This window comes from Fukomys damarensis, unplaced genomic scaffold (assembly GCF_012274545.1).
Source record: "Fukomys damarensis isolate Sample0158 unplaced genomic scaffold, DMR_v1.0_HiC HiC_scaffold_34, whole genome shotgun sequence".
In the NCBI taxonomy this organism is placed as follows: Eukaryota; Metazoa; Chordata; class Mammalia; order Rodentia; family Bathyergidae; genus Fukomys; species Fukomys damarensis.
This window is the reverse complement of record NW_022900946.1, coordinates 1,037,922-1,054,501: the sequence shown is the minus strand read 5'-3', so window position 1 is coordinate 1,054,501 and position 16,580 is coordinate 1,037,922. Positions and strand designations below refer to the sequence as shown.

At 47.8% G+C, this 16,580-nt stretch overlaps 1 protein-coding gene across 1 annotated transcript in view; it reads right to left on the bottom strand.

The window, feature by feature from the left end:
• Positions 1-15,601: 15,601 nt before the first annotated feature.
• Positions 15,602-16,580, bottom strand: part of Qprt (quinolinate phosphoribosyltransferase) — a 14,568-nt gene continuing 13,589 nt past the window's right edge. Inside the window, exons 4-5 of the mRNA XM_033758678.1 lie at positions 16,470-16,580; positions 15,602-16,405 (exon numbers count right to left, since the gene is read on the bottom strand). The exon at positions 16,470-16,580 is cut by the window's right edge and continues 10 nt beyond it. Of these exons, the coding sequence (XP_033614569.1) occupies positions 16,199-16,405; positions 16,470-16,580 (318 nt within the window). The 3' untranslated portion in view covers positions 15,602-16,198. The remainder of the gene's footprint in view (positions 16,406-16,469) is intronic.

The window sequence follows — 16,580 nt, the reverse complement described above, 5'->3', positions numbered from 1 at the left end:
CCGACCCGAACCGAGTGGGGCGCCGGCGACCACACGGGGCCCTCGCCCAGCAGTCTGGTCCCTGACGCCCGCTTAGCGCCTCCTTCCTTGTCCACTTTGTATTCTCCTTTAAACGGACTCAGCATTTGCTTAATACATGTATTTAAAAAAGGAGTCTTCCTGTATCACTTCTACAAGTAGAAAATCAGTATAACGTGCTGTAAACAGAAGGTAAAACATGAAGGCAACACGATACAGAAAAAGTTATTAAGTTCTACGCAGACAATATGGCTTGCTGGTGGAGTTGATCGCAAACTCTGCTTTTAAATTTTTTTTTCAGTGCTGGGTGTGGAACCCAGGCCCCAGAGCACGGCCGGTGACAGGCAAACCCTGTATTTCTGAGCTACAATCCGCCCTGCCCTTCCGCTTTTAAGAGGGGACGGCCAAGCGGAGTAAACCTGTCCTACTCCCAGCTACTCAGAAGCCTGAGGCAAGAGGATGGAAAGTTCAGTCAGTCTGCAACTATGGAGCAAGACCCTTTTTCTCATAATAAAGGGTAAAGTCAGGATGCAGCTCAGGGACAGGGGCTCCTCAGTGCAGCCCCCAGAGCTGGGGAAAAGCGAAGGGCAGGGTCAGATGGGCCGGCAACTTGGAAAGGCGTCAGACACTAGCACCGAACCGCCTTCTGGAAACCGAGGCAGACGGAGAGAGCCAGCAAGGCGCAGCCCCCACCCCCGCCGCGTAGGAGGTGGGGACTGCGGCCCCTCCAGTCCCTCAGCAGGAAGGAGCAGGCTGCAGGCAGAGGGCGGAGCAGCGGCCCAGCCCGCCCCTTCTCCGGCCAGCCCTGGTCCCAGTTTAGCGCTGCCTTTCCAGGGACAGAGCTGGGGTAAAGCGGACGCATAACTGATAGAGGGAGGGCGGGACGTAGCTCGCGCAGCACCTGCCTGCTAACGCAAGGTCCTGAGCTCTGGAGCTGGATCTCCGGCACCGCACCAAACAGGCTGATAGGAAGGAGAATCCAGGGCTCCTGTAATAGCGTAATCCCAGGCACTGCCCAGGGACGGGGCTGGGCTGGGGGTCCCCCCACAGGAGCAAGCAGCCCCCGGGAAGCTCCACCCCCACTTGTCTGGAGACTTCTTCAGGGAGGCATTTTCAGATTCTGAGGCCCCTTGCTCTTCCTCTGACCAGCAAGAGAGCTGGAGGACCAGCAAGGTGGCCTCTCCTAACGTTAGGGGGTGCTGTAAAAGGAAAGATGGGGAACAGACAGATGGACGGCGGGTGGGAGAGCGCGGGTGTGTGGGTCACATGCACAGACCCATGGAACAGTGCGTGTGGCCTTCCTAAAACAGAATCCAGCTCGCTGTCTCCAGAACCTTTGTAGGCTCAGGCCCAGAGCATGACGTGAATAACAGGAGCCCAAGAGAGGGGAATGAACACGTGGATGGGTTACTAGTTTTAGCCCTGCTCCATTTTAATACTTTTGGGTTTTTTGAAGTGGGGTCTCAATCTGTGGCCTTGGCTGGCCTTGAATTTATGGTGATCCTCCTGTTCTGTGTGAATTACCAGCCTTTCCCTCTGGTTTTAATACCACCTCCTTTCTCACCAGGAGTCCAGAAGGTAAAACCCTCTTACTGCTTGGCCCTTTACTAACTTACCCTGATCTCTGGAGTTCTAGGGCATGTTTTGGTTTGACTTTGGTTTTTTGGCGCCCAGGCTGGCCTCCAGTGCTGGGATCACACAGGTCCCATGCCTGGTGGGTCGCCCTCCTCCACAACACTCTGTCCCTGTGTTTCCTCTGCTTCAGCAGGGCCTTAGCCATGGATATCTACAGGGCCCTATGATCCAGGCCTTAAAGTCCGCCGACTCCCTCCAGGGCCACGCTGCTGGGAGCTGGTGGAGCCCCTCAGTCCCTGGGTCCCTCCCCAGCTCATCAGGCTCCTACCACACCACAGGCACAAAGCAAACAGGTCAAGCAGTTGCTGGCGGAGCTACCAAGAACCAGGTGTGGCGTGCGCCCTGGGCCAGCTGCTCATGGACCACACAATACAGTGAGGCCGCTCCTCCACTGAAAATATAATGACGATGGTGGCAAATCCCTTTTCTGTACAAATTAACTATCTCAGGCATTTGTTGTGGTAACAGAAAGCTGCTTTCCAGAGATTAGGAGTTTGCTTCCAGAAGGACGCTTCAGGACATTACCGACTCTGGTCCACATTACTTGTTAATGTTATTTGGGCTAAGTCAGAGCAAGCTTTGGTTCTGAATTCTCAGCAGTCCTTTTATTGTCAGCAGCCCACAGGATGAGATCGACAAGTCCTTTTGGGCTCCCTGGGCTGGAAGTCAGATGCTGTCCCCCTTAAGGCTCTGAGCTTTCTCAGGGGCCTCAGATTTTAATTTCCTGGGCAGGGTCTCTCCCAATCTGAGTGGGCATAAACCCAAGCCTCTTCTCTGGCCCTCATGCCACATACTCCCAGCAGCTCTTGTAGCTCCATTTCCTCTTTCTGTGTGCCATCCGGGCCTCTTCTTACTTTCGTTTTGTTTCTCGGTGCTGGGGGTTGAGCCCGGAGCCTTTGCACTGAGTTACATCCTTAGCCCCCTCCTTAGCTAAGTTGCAGAGGCTCAGCTTGGATGCACCTGCCTCAGCCTCCTACAGTGCTGGGATTACAGGCACATGCCACCACCCCCACACCCCTTACTTTTAAAGACTTCTTGCTTACTTTTATGCCACACTGGTAGATGTTTTGTGATCGCTCCGTTTACAACATCACAAATGCGCACACCCAGGTACTTGACTATCTCCTTATACAAACAGTTTCCAACTTCTCCCCTCATGTAATGGTCTGGGGCCCACACTTGTGGACCCACCTCCAGGAAGCTGAAGCAGGAAGATCACTTGAGTCCAGGAGTTCAAGACCTGCCTAGGCAATATAGTGAAAGCCCATCTCAAAATAAACAAACATCTCTCCCTCTGTGAAATAACTGCCAACCAACAATTAATTCTCTCTGGCCTCTTCTCAGCCAGTCTTCCAGAGAGAGCTGTCTCTTCTAAGCAGTCCCTATTTCTTACCAGCAACTGCAACTAGTGCCAGCTTCTGCGCACTCTCAGAACTTACAGCAACTGCTTTTACCAAAACCCCTGCCCAGATCATGATTTCAATCAAAGGATGCTTGTTAATTTCCTTCAGGCAGCACTACCACTACAGATTTTGATTCCCTTCTTACAACTTTCTCTTTCCTCAGCCTCTGTGGCCCAGCAGAAGCCCGATCCCCTCCTTCTCCTCTCCTCCTCCTTCCTCTCTCTGTGTCTACTTGTGGCTGCCTTTCCAGAAGTCAGTTTGGATGGGCTTTGCTCTCCTTCCTAGGTGAACTTGCCCGTGACCTTGGTCTCTAGCCGACACCCAGGTGACCCCAAGTCTCTAGGGTCCCATTCTTCTGAAGGAACCACAGCACCATTTGTAAATGGGCTCATGGCTACTCAGAAGAAAAGTTCCATTGCCCAGGACATTTTGTGGCTAAGAGTGGCAATCTCACTTATTTTTATATATACCGGGGATCGAACTGAGGACTTTGAGCTTGTGAGGCAGGCATGGTGCCATGGAGCTAAATCCCTAGCCCTGTTTTTTTGTTTGTTTTTTTGAGGCAGGGTCTCTGTCTGTATTTCAGACTGTCCCTGAACTATGTAGCCCAGGCTAGCTTTGAACTAGCGGCGATCCTCCTGCCTCAGCCTCCCAAGTGCTGGGATTATAGGTGTGCACCACCATACCTGGCTCATGTCACTTATGTGACCCTCTTAGCTGTCTGAGCAGCCAGGAATCTGAGTCCCTGTGGATCTGTGGATCAGCCCTGATCTCCTATTCCCTCATTAGTACCTGACAGAGAACTAACATTTTACCTTGTATAAGTCATCCTAGATTACTCAACCCAACAGTGAGCGGGTGCCATGGGGAAGGGACTTTAAAATAAGGCATGTATCCCCTGTTATCCAGGAAGGTCCTGATTGGCCACATGGCCCTTAAAATCAGAGACCTAGCTGGCTTCCTGGCACACTCCTGTATCCCAGCACTCCGGGAGGCTGAGGCGGAAAGACCACTCATTTGAGTCCAGCCTGGACAACTCAGTGGCTTAGCAAGACCTGTCTGCTATGGCCTGCATCTAGACGACCCCAGAGCCTCAGGTTCTCACAGGCAGGCTCTGAGGAGGGGACTGGTCCTCATAAAACGAGCTGTGGGTGGACTTCTGACCCGCAGACTGAAGCAAGAGCAGCGCTGTGAGCCCGAGCCTGTAGTGCTTGTTATCCCACAGCAGACCAGTCGCATCCTCTGCCACCCTGCTGCCTATCAGAGCCTGCCCCTGCCCATGGCTGCTCCTCCAGGCCACGGTCCCCTCCTTCCCTGAACCCCTTGGGTCTCAGGGAGGCCCCTGGGGCACGCACTCTCTCCGGTCCAGGTCTGGGGGAGTCAGCATCCCAGCCTTCAGGGATTTGCCCACAATGCTGTGCGCACGCGGAGCAAAACAGCGCTGTGCCAGCAGGTAGGATGAGAGAGAGGCTGGAGACCACAGGGCAGGGCACTGCGGCGAGGGCGCCGGAACCGCAGCACTGTCCGCCACCCAAGTGCGGGCATCACATTCCCGGCATTTCTGTCATTTTGTCAAAAATAGCACCGCTTGGGCCAGGGATTTGGCTCAGTGGTTCCAGCACCTGCCTCGCAAGCACAAGGAACTGAGTTTGATCCACGGTACCACAAAAACAAACAAACAAAAAAATAGCACCGCTTTAAACAGAGTTTTTGTTTTGTTTTTGGTACCAAGGATCGAACTTTGGACCTTGCACTTGTGAGGCAGGCACTGGAACAACTGAGCTAAATCCCCAGCTAAACATAGAGTTTTTAACATAAAAAAGCATAAAGCATTTAACATCTTAAAATAACGATAGTCAAGTCTAACCAAATCAACAATCACATTAAATATAAATGGTGTAGGCCAAAAAAAGAACTAAAAGATGTCCAAGGCCAGGCATAGTGGCACACGCCTGTAATCCCAGCACTTGGGAGGCTGAGGCAGAAGGACCACCATGAGTTTAAGGCCAGCCTGAACTGCATACATAGTGAAATCCCCTGTCTCAAAAAAAGCAAACCAAAACAAACAGACAAAAAAGTTTCGGCAGTTCCTCAAAAAGTTAAACATACATTTTAAATTATATTCCCACATATACTAAAGCCACCCAAGTGAACGCTTTAAAGGGGTGAATTTCATCATACATAGATTATATCTCATTTCAAAATTTTATCTCAAGAGGATGTCAGATACATTATTTAGAGCTATGGTAACAGGCAATAGAAGGACTGGGAAGAAAAATGTAACTAACAAAAATAAAGAAAAAATTTAGATAAAAATGTAAAAGACATGAAGAAACAAAGAGGAAAAGTTTGGCGCTGTGGTCCCTGTCCTTTACTTCTGCGAGCACAGCACATAAAGCCACAAAAGCAGCCTTGGGGGCGTGGCTGGGGACCTGTGACTGCCCAGCAGAGGGAGGCCTGTCCTCACTGCACTGCGGTCCGCGGATCAGTCAGTGGAGGAACAGCAGTCGTTTCCTCAGGGGCATGAGAGTGAATGGAATCATTGTACTTTCTTTGTTTTGCATGAAGTTACTCATAACTAAATTAATGAATAAAAAAGAGAGAAGGGCCGGCGTGGTGGCACAGGCCTATAATCCCAGCACTCAGGAGGCTGAGGCAGGAGGATCGCTGTGAGTTCGAGACCAGCCTGGGCTACATAGTGAGTTCCAGGTCAGTCTCACCTACATAGTGAGACCCTGTCTCAAAAAACAAAACAAAACAAAAAAATTAAATAAATAAATAAATAATAAAAAAGAGAGAAGGGAATAAATAAACAGCTTTAACTTGGTACCTGCCTCACAAGCGCAAGGTCCTGAGTTCAATCCCTCGTACAAAAAAGTAATAATAAATTGGCTATCAGAAAATTTATGGAGCTTTTGTTCCTCTGTAACTACATGCAGCTTTAATTTACCAGATAATTGATCGATAGGCCACATAGACAGCCCTTTTGCATGTTCTGCTGTCCCCAGTGGAGCATTCTTTCACTGGGATGAAGTAGGCAACTTGCACTGGCCCCGGAGAGCATCCATCCGTTTAGGTAATTACTACAGAGTAAGGAAAATACATCAACTACAACCCTCCCCATAAGACCTGCCAATGTCAGTGAATTCCCTTTCTGGCTCAGGATGAATTGAGAAAAATAAAGCAGTCTGTACAATAAACAAACATTAAACGATTTTTTTGTTTTCAGTTTGATGAAGGGGCTGTTACTGTTATTATTATTAATATGGGAAGCACTAGAAAGGAGTATCCTCCCTTCTGTAATGCTATGTTGTAAGGACAAATTTTATTTATTGCCCTTTGCCGTGCACGGTCTCCTAATTAATTTGGCTCGATCCGCTAAAAGAACGTCCACCAGCCTTAAATAAGTACAAAAGGGAAAGTTTATTGAAGGATATGCGCATACAGAAAACAAAAGTAAGAATGGAGAGGACAAAGAAAGAGGAGAGTCCTCTAACAGCAAGAGGGACTCTATCCGGGAAATTACCCTTAGGCTCTCTGGCAACAACACCGGAATGTTGGAGGAATTAGGTTCATCACTCCCAACACAGCATGGGTCTCTTCAGCAATCCCTTCGGCTACAGGTCTCAATCCCGGGCGTAAAACAGCAGCAGCAGCAGCCTGGGCTAGGTGGGCTGTTTATATAGCTCTCTAGACAAAGGTAGTAAATCTATCTGTACTTTTGGCGCGGAAAAAGGTGAATGTGCTTGCAGTCACGTCCCAACCGGGCCCTGGCCAGGGGTCCGGGAGGGGCGGAATGCATCACATTCCTTATCTTGATGTTAAGAACATCTGGTCTTTTTAACAAAGTCCTCCCTGTTTTTTCCCAGGAACTGGCCAGGTGTCCAGGGAAAGAAGAGGTGAACTAGTGATTATGCGCCTTAGAGAGCTGAAAGCCTTAACCCAAGCCTTTCCAACTTAAAGTTTTAACTTTCCTTACATATGTCATTCCAACAAACAGGCTTCCTTTTTTCTGTGGTTAAACAACATCTAGCCAGGTGCCACTGTGGTGCACACCTGTAACCCCAGCATTCGGGAGGCTGAGACAAGCCAATCACCATGAGTTTGAGGCCAGCCAGGGCTACATGAGTTCCTGCCAGTCTAAAATTACACAGCAAGACCTTGTTTCAAAAAAGAATAAGCCAAAAAAAAAAAAATCCAGCCAACCTGGTGGCAGACTCCTGTCATCTTAGCACTGTGGTAGGCTGAGGCAGGAGGATACAAGTTCGAGCCCAGCCTGGGCAACTCAGTGATTTAGTTGTTTCCTTTTTTTTTTTTTTTTTTTTTTTTTGGTACGGGGGATTGAACTGAGGACCTCCTGCTTTCCAGGCAGGCGCCATGCCACTGAGATAAGTCCCCCACACTCAGTGACTTAGTGAGAGCCTGTCTCAAAATAAAAGTTAAAAGGGGCTGTGGATGGAGCTGAACTCATCCCCAGTACAAAAAGGAAACCCACACTGGCAGTGGGGAGTGTGTCGGTGGCCCAGCACTTGCCTAGCACACAACAAACAAAACATGCAAGAATACGCATGTGGGGCAGCTCCTTGGGGCTTGCGCAGGGCCCCGATCTCTTAGCTGAAGAATTGGAAGAGAGGAGGGGGTGGCTGGGCACGCTCAAGCTGGAGCCCCACAGGTGAGCCTTGCCCTGCCCTGCTCCAGGCCTGGGTGCTGCCATGGGGACCCGAAGCGGGACCCCCACTCCTGAAATGAGAACAGCCGGCGCCTGGCCACGCAGGGACGGCAATCCCAGATCCCCGGGCCCTGTAGTGCTGACTGCTTGGTTTGGAAGAGCTTATGCCAAAGTGCTGCACGGCTTAGGAAGTCGGAGGGAGCAGAAAGGCCTGACATTTACAGAATCCACCCACTCTGCCTTCTCGGCAGAGTGAAGACAGCAATGTGTGTATCGGAGCTGTAAGACCTAAAGTCTCACTTCCACTCCACGGAGCGTGAACAGCCGAAAGGCCTCCACGATGCTGGGCCCTAACACCCAGCGAGGCTCCGCGAACACGACAGAGAACCGAGAAACCCAGGAAGGAACACACCAGCCTAGATGGTAAAAGACCTTTATTAGTCTGGCCAGACGGCACTCCCAGAGCCAGGTGGCTCAGAGAGGCAACTGCTCAGGGGCTGAGGTACTTTTTATAAGATTTTTCTAAACAAAGAGTCAGGGAATTCACAGAACAAGACTGCAAACCCATTGCTTATCTTATGCAGGAAATGTTCTAGGGTCACCTTTTGTCAAACCATTTGCCCCTGAGCGGGCTGTTAACCAAGGTAGCAATTAGCATATGAAGAAGCATAGTCTGGCCTATTAGCATGGAGTCACTTTAGCCTATTCAAGTCTTATAGAGCGCAGCACCGAGGGGTCTAAAGCCCAGAATCGGAACTGCTGGTCCTGCCGTCCTTAGTGCTCTCCTCCTCCTCCGAGGTCAGCGGGCAGCTTCGGACCCAGCCGGGCAGATTCTGTTCTTTTCCTCGCTGCAGCGCCAGGCGGCCCGCGCCCCATCCCCTGGGGCCTGGACACCTCACTCCCAAAGCCCAGCCTCGGTCACCCCTGGGCCCGCAGACCTGTTGGAAGGGGCTCAGTTCTCGGGAGTGAGGAGCGGACTGGGGAGCCGGGAAGAAGCGGGGCTCAAGGACAGGTGCTCTGTCCCCCGTGAGTCCCCACGGCTGAGCCACATGCCTTAGTGAAAGGTCCGGTCACGACTGGTCTGGGGCCTCGCTGGGAGTGCATTGTCTCCTGTATCTGTCTGTCTGTCTCCCTTTGCTTGTCGGGGGGGCGGTGTTGGGGATCACACTCAGGACCTTGCACTTGCGAGGAAGCCATTCCTTTTGTTTTTTCTTTTTACTGGAGATTGATCCTGAGGTCTCCACACTAAGCTACATCTCCAGCATTTTAAAATATTTTTTTTGTTTTGAGGCAGGGTCTCACTAAGACACTAAATTGTTCAGGCTGGGCTCAAACTTGTGATCCTCCTGCCTCAGCCTCCCGGAGTGCTGGGATTTCAGGTGTGCACCACGTGTGCCCCACTCTCATTGTTTTGTTTGCCCTTTTCCCAGGCCCCTGCTGGTGTCTGGCCCTGAGGAAAGGGAACTAAGGCAGGGTTCCTGCCCTGGGCAGACAGGGGCCCTCAGAGACCCTTGGGAGGGCTCCTGTGGGTGCAGACTGCTTTTCTGTCCCTCTGGGAAGGGTGGTGAGGGCAGCACAGCTCCAGAGGGAGCCCTGGGGGAGCAGTCACCTCTGCCCTGTACCTGTCAGCCTCCACTCTGGGGGCAGGGGTGGAGGCCAGCAGGACCTGGGCTGTTGGGAGCTGGGCCCAGTGCCCCACAGGACCTGACCAGGTGGGGAGCAGGAAGTCCAAGTCTGAGTGTGGACCCACCAGACCCAGCCTCACCATGTCTGTAAGACTTGAATAGGCTAAAGTGACTCCATGCTAATAGACCAGACTGTGCTTCTTCATATGCTAATTGCTACCTTGGTTAACAGCCCACCCAGGGGCAAATGGTTTGACAAAAGGTGACCCTAGAACATTTCCTGCATAAGATAAGCAATGTGTTTGCAGTCTTGTTCTGTGAATTCCCTGACTCTTTGTTTAGAAAAACCTTATAAAAAGTACCTCAGCCCCTGAGCAGTTGCCTCTCTGAGCCACCTGGCTCCGGGAGTGCCGTCTGGCTAGACTAATAAAGGTCTCTTTTACCATCTAGCCTGGTGTGTTCCTTCCTGGGTTTCTCGGTTCTCTGTCGTGTTCCCGGAGCCTCGCTGGGTGTTAGGGCCCAGCATCGTGGAGGCCTTTCGGCTGTTCACGCTCCGTGGAGTGGAAGTGAGACTTTAGGTCTTACATATTGGAGGCCCCAGCGAGATACCCAGGCGGGAACTGTAAATCCGGCCGAGAGTCTCTTTTGCTGGATCCAGCAGGAGATTCTCAGACACAGACCTTTGAAAGCCTCCGGAGGTAAGCTTTGTGCTGGCGGTTGCAACTGTCTTGTTTGTCAGGATCGAGGTGGCTGACGAGCCGGGAAACCTCCCCTGACCCCGGCCCTGACGAGGACTCCGGGTAGTAGAATCAAAGCTTTTCTTTTTGTGTGGCGCCTGTCTGTCTTGTCAGTGTCTCATCTGTTGAGTGTTAAACTAAATTTGTTCCTAGGGACAAGATGGGAGCATCCAGCTCCAAGACCACCCCAATGGATTGCTTTCTAACTAATTTTAAAATTGTTTTTTATCCCTGAGCAGAAGGATGATTACGGGATTAAATTCTCTCATGGAAAGCTTCGCTCCCTGTGTCAATCCGAGTCCCACCTGAGCAAGCGACTGTCTGCCTCCTTGGAAGGGAAAAGGTGCGTGCCCCCAGGATTTCCTGGGTTCCCTTTCTAGGACGCAGAGGCCGGCTCGTCAATAGTTGAACAGAAAGAAGGAAAATGAATAAAATCATCTGTCTGAATGGTGAGATCCCCTGGGTTGCTCCCTAGTTTGTCTTTGGAAGGGGACCCAGGGAGGGAATGTATTAACTTCTTAGGTGACTGTGTGTGAAAGAGAATTGGTTAGGAGAGTGAATGGGAAGAGCTGGGTAGCTTCCCTTGTACATCAAAAGGAAGGGAGGAGGGCTTATGCTTAAAGAGCCCTCCAGGCAAATAAACAAGGCTGTTTTCTGAAACAGAACCCTGGCACCCCACCCTTTGTCTTGCATTGCATCAGGGGACAAGGGAATATCTAATAGTTATGGGAAATGCTGATGCCAAACCAACTGTTCTGAAGTGCATAATTAAAAATTTTGATACAGATTTTGTGGGGGACTATAAGATAAAACTGCAACCAAAGATGCTTAAAAACTTTGTGAGTTATCATGGTCTCAGCTAAGCCAGACTTGGCCCCAAAAAAAAAAAAAAAAAAAACTCTAGACAAAAGAAAAGTTATCTGCCTTTGTTTTACTTACCTGAGACTTTGATAATGTGGAGCCTCTTGTGCTCTAGGAGCTACTCAAGCTTTTCTGCTCTGTGGTAATCAGCTGCTAGTAAGAACTATTTAGTTTTGTTTGTAAAACACCTGCTTGCTAAATCTGCCATTTTCCTGTGGTAAACTTGTCTCTCAGAAAATGTGACATCGTTACAGGCAAATCCCAGTGTTTCCCCTTTGGAGGAGGTCGAGATGTCTCCCCTCCACTTGAGTTGCTAAGATAGAAGGTATGAAGGAGGTAAGGGTAGAACAAAGTTGTTTAACCTTACTGCACTGGAGGATGCAAATGGGAAAGCATGATGGGACTCAGAAAAAAGATGAAACAGGGCTTACACTCAGATTAACAGAACTAAAATGAGAAAATCTCTAATGGATTAAAATCAGGTAGGAAAATTCTGAAAGACAAAAATATAAGGAAAAAAAAACTGCAAGCCAGAGAAACTGCAATTGTGTTTTGGCAGACATCAAGAGATTTTTACAACAAAAATCAAGTTAGAAAATTTTAACTATTTGATAAATGTATCTTTGTTTCAATTAAAATTAAGTTTAATTGGTGTGCTTTAAACATTTATTGTGCATTGCAAATTTTTGAATTTCAATTATAGGGTTAACTTGGTCTTTTATACTTTGTTGATAAAAACTCAAGGTTAATACTGTTCTATAGATAGCCAGTCAAATTTTAAGATGTAACAATCTTGAAAAAAAAAAAGAACACTTTAAGATTTTAATAGCTGAAGTTTGCTATAGAAGGTTAATAGTAAATGAGACAGAAGAAGATAGTAGAAAAGCTATGGGTAAAAGAAATACACTTTTGATATGAAAAGATTTTGTATGTTTGTCTTGTTAGAAAGATATAAAGAAAGATATACAAGACCAGAAGGCTTAAGTATGTAGAGAAGGTATGTGGAAGTGATTTAACAAAATTATATATATTTGCTTGTTGGTTTCAAGTTTGTTACAGAAGGTTTACTTTTATAATAACAGAGCTTTCATTCCTTTTGATTCTAATTCTATGAGATCTGTTAATTGATCTACCAAAGTTTTGACTAGTGTTAACTAAAAGAGGTTAGGGCTGGAGATTTATTTAGCTCAATGGTGCTGCCACCTGCCTTATAATTCAATTGGTCAAAATACATTTGAGTGTATTATAGTTTCACAAATTGTCTTACAAGTTTGTGTCTGTACAATTGTTTGAAAGGTATTTGTCCAATTATACTAGATTGAAATGACAGCAAGGATACTAATAATTTGTTAATTCCTATAACCTGGTTTTATAAGTTAAAATTTTGTCAAGATAATTAGGTATAAACTCAGATCTAGATAAACTGCTAATAGTAAAAAAGACAGCTACTCAGAGAAAATTTATTCTGGTCTATTCACTAATGCCTTCTGAAAAGATATACCCCCAGTAAACATGGCCAAATATGTTGTTATAGAATGTTTACATTGGTTATCATCAAAGGGTTAAATTCTAGATATGCTATTGTGTTATGTTTATAGTGCCCAATTTTCAAAATAGGATTTCTGTAGAAAAAGTTATTAAGAGGTTCTATAAAAATGCTTTTGATACCTAATTAGATTAAAGGTTATGAAGTTTCATACATAAAATTATGATTATTGTTAATTTTTGGATGTACTAAATAGGATATTGAGAGAGTATTAATGCTGCTTCAAGAGGCAGGATATAAAGTTTGTGCTGCTTAGAGATAAAAGGACTTAAATTAAAACATAAAAAATTTTTGAGATAAAAGGTTTTTACAGGATCTAGATTCTCTATATGTATAAATCTTTAAAGGCCCCAGAAAGACAGTGATTATTATAGAGTAAAGAGCAAGAGTCAGCATTTAAACAGCTAAAACTAACTCTTTCTGCTGCCCCCCTGTATCAGGGATCCTAAATGTGATCCAGCCTTTTAGTTTGTACCTGACTAAAAGAAATCATACTGCTTTAGGGGTGCTCCTTGACGGAATAGGGCCATAGAATTAACCAGTGATATATTTATCTTAGAGTTTAGATCCAGCTGTGAAGAGATAGTTCCTTTGTTTATAAAGCCCTGGCAGCTGCAGTAATGGCTAATTGAGAAAGCTGACCAGATAACATTAGGAAAAAGTAAATTATTCAGTTTTCCCATGCCTTTTAGAACTATTGAATAACAGGACATTGATGGCTCTCAAATAATAGAGTCACATAATATCAGGCCCTCATCTGTGAAAATTCCCCCCCTTATATTTTGCTCCAGCTAAAACCTTAAACCCTGCTACTTTTTTGCCCTCGGAACCTGGCCCCCTGACCACGACTGCCTCAGGGTCACTGACGAATTGTTATCCAGTCATCTAGATCTGCAGAAAAGACCCCCTGCCTGAGGTTGATTCCTTCCTGCTCAAGGATGGGAGCAACTTCATAGAAAATGGGGTACACTATGCTGGCTATGCAGAGATGACTCAAGATGAAGTGGTCCAAGCAGGACCCCTCCCCACTGGATGGTCAGCTCAATGAGCAGAGCTATGGGCACTCATACAGGCTCTCCGATGGGCAAAAGGAAAGAGGGTAAATGTTTATACAGATTCCTGGTTGCCACTCGATATAACTATGGCACAGTCTATAAAACTGTGGGCTTCTCACAGCAGAGGGCACTTATTAAAATTAAACAGGATATAATATAGTTATTTGAGGCAATGTGGAAATCTGACAAAATAGCTATAATATTTTTTTAATTCCAAGGTTTGGTCTGCCTCTCTCCATAGGCAGTGACAATGGGCCAGCATTTATAACAGGTTGTAGAGACTTTAGGGCTTATCCAGTATAAAATCACAGGGGTTAAAATTGTGCAAGTATTTAAAAAAATATTCAAGGGTAAATTAAAAATAAAAAAGACCCTGTGATGTTAAAATTTAGAAAAGGACCCCTTTCTGACCTATATAGAAAGGGCCATATGAGTCACTTGTAGTTACTCCCACAGCTATCAAGGTAGCTGAAACTCAGCTACACCACTCTAGAGTAAAACAGAATTCCAGGGAATCCGACTCTAGGAGGCCAAGAGACAACGCACTCAAAGCCCTGCTCTCACCACACCGGAAGCTGGTGAGTCTACGCACGGCTGAAGAAGGAGAACTACAATCTAGATATAGACTCTTATATTGTGTCATACTGTTATGAGTTATTATACTTCTAAATTAAGAGTTTATGAGCCTACAGATGATAAAAATATGAAAACTTTTTGTGCTCTGGGAATCCTAATCCCCAATTTAGCTGTCTAAGAGATGCCTTTACAAATTGCTGTGACCCCTTAGCTAAAAATTTAAAAGAATGAATCAAGGATTTGATTCTACCTAAGATCAGTGGGGATTGTAAGACTTGAATAGGCTAAAGTGACTCCATGCTAATAGACCAGACTGTGCTTCTTCATATGCTAATTGCTACCTTGGTTAACAGCCCGCCCAGGGGCAAATGGTTTGACAAAAGGTGACCCTAGAACATTTCCTGCATAAGATAAGCAATGGGTTTGCAGTCTTGTTCTGTGAATTCCCTGACTCTTTGTTTAGAAAAACCTTATAAAAAGTACCTCAGCCCCTGAGCAGTTGCCTCTCTGAGCCACCTGGCTCTGGGAGTGCCGTCTGGCCAGATTAATAAAGGTCTTTTACCATCTAGGCTGGTGTGTTCCTTCCTGGGTTTCTCGGTTCTCTGTCGTGTTCGCGGAGCCTCGCTGGGTGTTAGGGCCCAGCATCGTGGAGGCCTTTTTGGCTGTTCACGCTCCGTGGAGTGGAAGTGAGACTTTAGGTCTTACATGTCCACCACGGGGGGACTGAGGCCTCAGCTCAAGGGGGTCTTCCACTTTGGGGGGCTGCTTACTGGAGTCTGTTGGCACCCCTAGAGGGAAGAGGGGACAGGTTCTCACCTCAGCCACATAGCTGATCAGAGATTATAAGTCAGGGATGTCAGGCACCTGTTACAGCTCAGGGCTGTCACTTCAAGGTGACCAATGCTTTGTTACTGCTTGCAGTCTATTTTACATTTGTTCAGAGAGTTATTTTAAACTGGGTGTTGTGGCATGTGCCTACAGCCCTAACTACTTGGGAGGCTGAGGCAGGAGGACTGCTTGGGCCCAGTAGTTCTAGGGCTTAATAACTTTGAGATCTTTCTCAAACAGTAACAACAAACAAGAGAGTTGGACTATACTTTCTTCCTTCCTCCCCCCCCCCCCCGACTAGGGATTGAGCCAAAGGGTTACACTAAGCTACATCCCCAGCCCTTTTTATTTTGAAATAGGGGCTGCTAAATTGCCCAGGCTGGCTTCAAACTTGAAATCATCCTGCCTCAGCCTTCTAAGTAGCTGAGATCACAGATGTCTATCACTATGCCTGGCTGGTTTTGGGCTCTTTCAACACAGATTTTGTTTTGTTTTGCTTTTTGAGACTGGGTCTCACTGTTGGCCGGGCATGGTGGCGCACACCTGTAATCCCAGCACACAGGAGCCTGAGGCAAGAGGATTGCTTTGAGTTAGAGACCAGCCTGGGCTACATAATGAGCTCCAGGTCAGTCTCAACTACATAGTGAGACCCTGTCTCAAAAAAAACCCAAACAGACCAATAAATAAATAGATAACAAACTGTCCTTGAGCTCCTTTATGTAGTTGAGGCTGGCCTCGAACTTTTGGTGCTCCTCAGCCTCAGCCTCTTGAGTCTGGGACCATGGGCATGGGCCACCACACCTGCCTTCAGCATTCGTATGGTCTCTGAGTTGCTGACAGGTCATGATGACTTCGGGACACCAGCCACCTGCTGGACAGGGGTCTCCTGAATCACTACATTAGAGCAGCATCTGGACTTCATAGCAAACAGTAGGTAAAAAGATGTCCATCTTGTCAGATGAATTAGAATAATTTCTAACATTTACTGACCACTGACTGTGTGGTACTTACACCAAGAAACCCCATAAGGTCGATCATTTGTTAAACCCATTTTCAGATTAGGAAACTGAGGTGAATAGAGGTGAATTCAGCCTTGGCAGGTCACACAGCAAAGGTGGCAGGATGGAGCTGAGGCCAGGCCACGCTGGACATGTCCTGTTGGCCACCGAGCCTAAAGGTGTGTGTGACCTGGGTGTCCCGAGCGCCCCGGGAACCACAGCCGCAGCCATGGCCTACTCTTCGGCTTTAGAATCTGGGGGTGACCGGCTCTTCAGCAAACAGCTTGAGGGAGAAATCGAGAGCTGGAGCAGCCTGGGTCAGCATCCCCAAGGAGATGATGTCGACGCAGGGCCCGCAGAACCTCGCCAGGTTGTCGAGGGTGATGCCCCCACTGGCCTCCACCACCACTAGTGGGAACTGGGCCTTCAGTGCCGCGGCTGCGGGGTGCAGCGCCTGAGGGACACAGACAGGGCAGGTGAGAGCCCCCCATGGCCCTCCCGGGGGAGCCGCGCCTCACCTCAGGCTCCAGGTTGTCCAGCATGACAAGGTCGGCGCCCGCGAGGGACGCCTGCACCGCCTCCTGCAGGCTGCCGCACTCCACTTCCACCTTCAGCGCGAAGCCGGCGGC